The 4507-nt window shown below is 40.4% G+C and overlaps 2 protein-coding genes across 2 annotated transcripts in view; both read right to left on the reverse strand.

Annotated features, from left to right (window-relative positions):
* LOC115245731 overlaps positions 1-2837 on the reverse strand; it is a gene marked incomplete at its 3' end in the record, with an annotated part of 6044 nt that extends 3207 nt beyond the window's left edge. Inside the window, exons 1-3 of the mRNA XM_029824180.1 lie at positions 2730-2837; positions 1130-2034; positions 85-883 (exon numbers count right to left, since the gene is read on the reverse strand). Coding sequence (XP_029680040.1) covers positions 85-883; positions 1130-2034; positions 2730-2837 — 1812 coding nt within the window. The remainder of the gene's footprint in view (positions 1-84; positions 884-1129; positions 2035-2729) is intronic.
* LOC115245730 lies at positions 2608-4493 on the reverse strand. Its single transcript, XM_029824179.1, has 2 exons — positions 3576-4493; positions 2608-3146 (listed from the first exon to the last, which is right to left on the reverse strand). The coding sequence occupies exons 1-2, from the start codon at positions 4036-4038 to the stop codon at positions 3034-3036; spliced, it is 576 nt and encodes a 191-aa protein (XP_029680039.1). The 5' UTR covers positions 4039-4493; the 3' UTR covers positions 2608-3033.
* Positions 4494-4507: the final 14 nt, after the last annotated feature.

Consider the following 4507-nt stretch of genomic DNA (forward strand, 5'->3'; position numbering starts at 1 on the left):
GTTATCCATGTAATATATGGCAATATCATCCGCGTACATTAGTATTTTCATATGCTCTGGAAGGCAAGAATGAGCCAATGCTACGTATATATTGAACAGAGTAGGACTGAGAATGGAACCCTGTGGCAATCCTCGGTCGGTACTTCTAGTCTGAAGAGGGATACCAGCTGCGTATCCTGTAAGGTTTCGGTTGGTGGTGGTTTTCCTGATAAAACTTATGATCTTCTGAGGAAGGCCAAATTTCTCAAGTAGAATTAAAAGGGCTTCTGGTAATACGTTGTCAAAAGCGCCGACCAGGTCCAAAAAGACGACTCCGGTGAATTTACGGTGTCTGTTAGCCAAATGGATATCAGTAATGAGAGTAGCCACATTATCCATGCAGGAGAGACCTCTACGAAATCCGAATTGATGTTGTGATAGTACCTTGTTGTTTTCGGCCCACCACTCAAGGCGTTTTAGGATTAATTTTTCAAAGATTTTATGTAGATTATTTGCGAGAGATATAGGTCTTAATGCCTTTTTCCCACCAGGTTTTGGAATAAAGACCGTGAAGTAGTTGTTCCATTGCGATGGATATGACCCTTTATTAAAAAAACAGTTGAAAATTTTGAGAATCAACTTGTGTAGATTTTCCGGCAGTTTCTTGATGATTTTGTTTGAAATTAGATCCGGACCCGGAGCTGACTTGGTTTTTAATGAAGAGACTGCAGCGTTGAATTCATATATAGAGAAGTTTTTTTGCATGAAAGCAGCGTCACAACTGGCTGTAAACGGAAGGTCAGAGAGTGCCCCGAGATCGCTGGTGGAAAGCGGCGGAACCGGAGTATGGGGAGCCAGTTTGTTAAAAGCAGCATGGAATTCCTCCTCGTCAATAACACGTTGACTGGAGTTACCAGATTTCTTATTTGAGAAGGCTCGAATATAAGACCATATTCTTGGAATCGGTGTATTGACATCCAGGGACGTACAAAATTCTCTGAAGGCAATCCTTTTCTTTCGGGAAAATTCCTTGGAAACAGTTTTACAGGTGTCCAAGTATTTTTTGAGATTGTCTGAGGTCGGAGACTTCTTAAATTCTCCGAAGACCAGACGCTTATGTTCAATTTTGGCGTAACAATCATCATCTCACCATGGAGCCGGAGCTTTTCTCCGATGTTTGTTAGCTTGAGAGCGTTTGGCACCTGCTCTTTCCAGGGCCTTATGAATGTTGTATATTAGTTCTTCATATGTAGAGTTGAGATTGTTCATATTGATTTGGAACGAATGAACAAATATGTTACATTCCTCTTGAAATGAAGTCCAATCAATTTTGGATATAATATATGAAGGTCTGCCAAACTCTGGTGTGTACGTCGTATCATTGATCTTGGTAACGATCGGGTAGTGATCACTACCGTAATTAGAGTCAAGTATCTGCCAAGAGCACTTTGTAGCTACGGATGGTGAAACCAGAGTAATGTCCAAAGAGGAGGCAGAAGACAAGTCAGCGGATGTCCAGGTTAGATTACCATTGTTGATGCAGATCAAGTTTGTACTAGAAATGGCAGTTTCAAGTTTTCTACCTTCGGTGTCAGGACCCGGAATAAGATTAGACCACAAGGTACTCTTCCCATTAAAGTCCCCACAGATAATTATAGGGTCAAAAGAATCGCAAAACTGAAGAATCTCTGTCCACGCTTGATTGTTTGTAAACGGATGTGAGCCTCCGCGGGGAGGACTATACAAGGAACATATATAAAGATGCTTATTTGACTCTAACCAGACTTTGCCCATCAACAGTTCAATGTTGTTAGTTGAACATATATTTCCAATACGAGTGTCTCTAATATATGAGAATCTTAGTTGCTTTCCAATCAGGATAGCCACTCCTCCTCCGTGTCTATTTCGGTTGTTCGTAAAAATGTCATAATTAGAGATTGATGGTAAAAAGACGTCATCAAGTCTTGTTTCGCATAGAGCAGCAATATCGATGCTATAAGTGTCCAGTAAGTGAATTAATTCAGGCATCCTTCTCGTTAGAGAACGACAATTCCACTGTATAATATTCACATTAGAAGAAGTCATGTATATAGATCAGTATTAAAGTGAAGTTATGAGCACAAAGCGTTGCTAAGCAGAGTATGGCCCATCTCCAGTAGCACCTCGCGATGGATCATTTTAATTGAGGAGAATTTATTTTGACAGGATTCAATCCACGTGTCAAGGAAGTCTGGATGAGGATTTAATGTCATTTGTTTAGGGGAGTCTAAATCAAAGGATGAAGGGGTAGAAATAGTGGTCGATGAGCCTTGAGGTGATAATGATTTGGGAGATGGAAATGCTGGTGTAACTTCAGCATTATTTTTATTTTTGTTAATATTTTTATTTTTATTTATACTGTTAGAAACAGGTACATGTTTAATTTGTTTAGGAGAGGAGAAAGATTTGGGGGAGGGGGAAAAAATTGGGAGAGAGGCGTTGGACATGGAGAGATGATGATGATGAGAATGAGAATGAGGGGAGGGGAGAGAGGGGAATTTGTCTTTTGTGGAAGAGTGAATAAAAGGGTGAGATGACTGCAAAGGAGGGGAATTTTTTTTGTTAAAGTTATAATTGTTGATATTTTTATTTTTTGTAACTGAGGAGAAGGAGGGATAACATGAAGCAGAAGAATAAGTGTTGTAATTAGTTAAAGGAGGATGATTAGCTTTGTTGGACGGAATGAATTCCAATAAGGAAGGGAGGGGTACCCCGTGAGGTGGACGAGTCCAACCCTGATCCACACCAGGGCCCGGATCCGGATCAATACCCTGCATGAGAGCGGTAGCCTCTTTTTGAGTGATGTTATTATAGGCCATGAGTTTTTTAGTCTCTCTTTGATTTGTAAAGACTGGACACTTATTGTCCGAAGCTTCGTGTTCAGTGTCGAGAAGCTTATGCCTCTTGCAAATATGCAACACGGAGAGACTTTATCGCAAGTATCTCCATTGTGTGAAGAAGAAAGCAAACCACATCTATGGCAAATAGCATTAGTGTCAGGAGTGCGACAAATTTTTATATTGTGTCCGTATCTCTGACATCTGTGACAGCGCACAACTCTTTGTATAAATGGTTCAAGAGTAATCCTTTTTCCCATGTATATAATACTAGGAGGAGGAGTAGCAGTTCTGAAACGAAAGATATATGAGTCTGTTTCAATATATTTTGTCTCCGATACGTTATCTTTATTTTTAGAGCGAATAGCTCTTTTCAGTCTTGAGACTTCAAAGGGAGGGATCCACATAACTTCCCAACCGGGAGGAGGGCGAACATTCGCCAGTATTTCCTCTGGTGAGTCGTCGTCGTCGATGCCTCTTACAACGAATTGTCTAATGACTTTAAAATTAGGAATATAAGCTAACCATTTTTCACCGGGAAAAGTAAGGTTAATACGTTTATTGAAAGATTCTCTCTCTCTATAAACCTGTTGGCAGTAGTTCCGTCAGCGAAAAGGACAGAAAATTTATTACTCCCGATAGTTTTAAGATCAAAAGCGTTTTTGAATGTCTCAATAAACTTTGTAATGCGCTTACCGAAGGCGATGATACCATAAGTACCTGAGGGGGATTTTTTTCCCTTCCTATTAGCTTTGTCTATATGATCATCCGCATTGTTGATGTCCATAGTGTCGGATGTTTTTTCAGATGTGCTTTTGCTGGAGTTGGCCGAGTTAGAGTTTGGATCAAACTGTTCCCCGGCTGAGCTCTGCACCTCGGAAGACGGAATGGACGAAGAGAGAGAAGAGGCGATTTTTTCAATATATACTATATAAGGCGCCTTAGAATCAAGCGTATATTTATTGTTTGTGCGGGGGTCCATCTTTTCAATGGAGAGCCTTTTAATCGCTTTTGGCAAGGACTCGTGAGAAGAGTCAGAAGACATTGGCCTTTTTGCCCGAATTATACTACGAATTTGAGATTCTACTGATTCAACAGGTTTGACTGGCTCAATATTAATCGGTAGTGAATGGTTGTTGTCAGGAAGAGGGGAGTTGATAGGATCTTCAGGCTCGTATTCCATTTTGACTATCAATCAGTCAAATCTAGGTGTCACAAGGATCCAAAAGTATGGAATATATGAAAATTCTTTCCAGAGAAAGACTTTTGATATGGCAATATGGCCGACCAACTGGTCGAAGCACAAAGGACACAATAAAAGTGTCGCTAAATAAGCGGAACGTCCGCTAAAAGCGGGAAGATTATACTTTCCCGATCACCACTAATGAGTTTACACTTACTATAATTAGTAACAAAATTCACAACTTAATTCAAAGGAAATAATCTTTGAAAATTCACGGATTGACGAATAATACGTATATCACAGAATAGCTCGCGCACCGGAAGTCCCGTCACTCCTGTCGACCCTTAAAGAAAGAAGAAGAGAAAAAGAAGAAGTCTCTCAGGCCTCTGTAGCGGGATTCAGTAACTTGCTATCGACAGTTTTCGGTATCGTTAACTAGCGACAGCCAATGGCAAGGACAATCCTGGTG

Source organism: Formica exsecta, unplaced genomic scaffold (genome assembly GCF_003651465.1).
Source record: "Formica exsecta isolate Colony F162 unplaced genomic scaffold, ASM365146v1 scaffold129, whole genome shotgun sequence".
Classification (NCBI taxonomy): Eukaryota; Metazoa; Arthropoda; class Insecta; order Hymenoptera; family Formicidae; genus Formica; species Formica exsecta.

Excerpts from the sequence above, each read along its gene's own strand:
- LOC115245730 (XM_029824179.1), bottom strand. The coding sequence starts at position 4,038 with ATGGAATACGAGCCTGAAGATCCTATCAACTCCCCTCTTCCTGACAAC. Across the intron at positions 3,147-3,575 it reads GGGAAAAAAATCCCCCTCAG|AACTGCTACTCCTCCTCCTA; the intron begins GTACTTATGGTA and ends CTTTCGTTTCAG.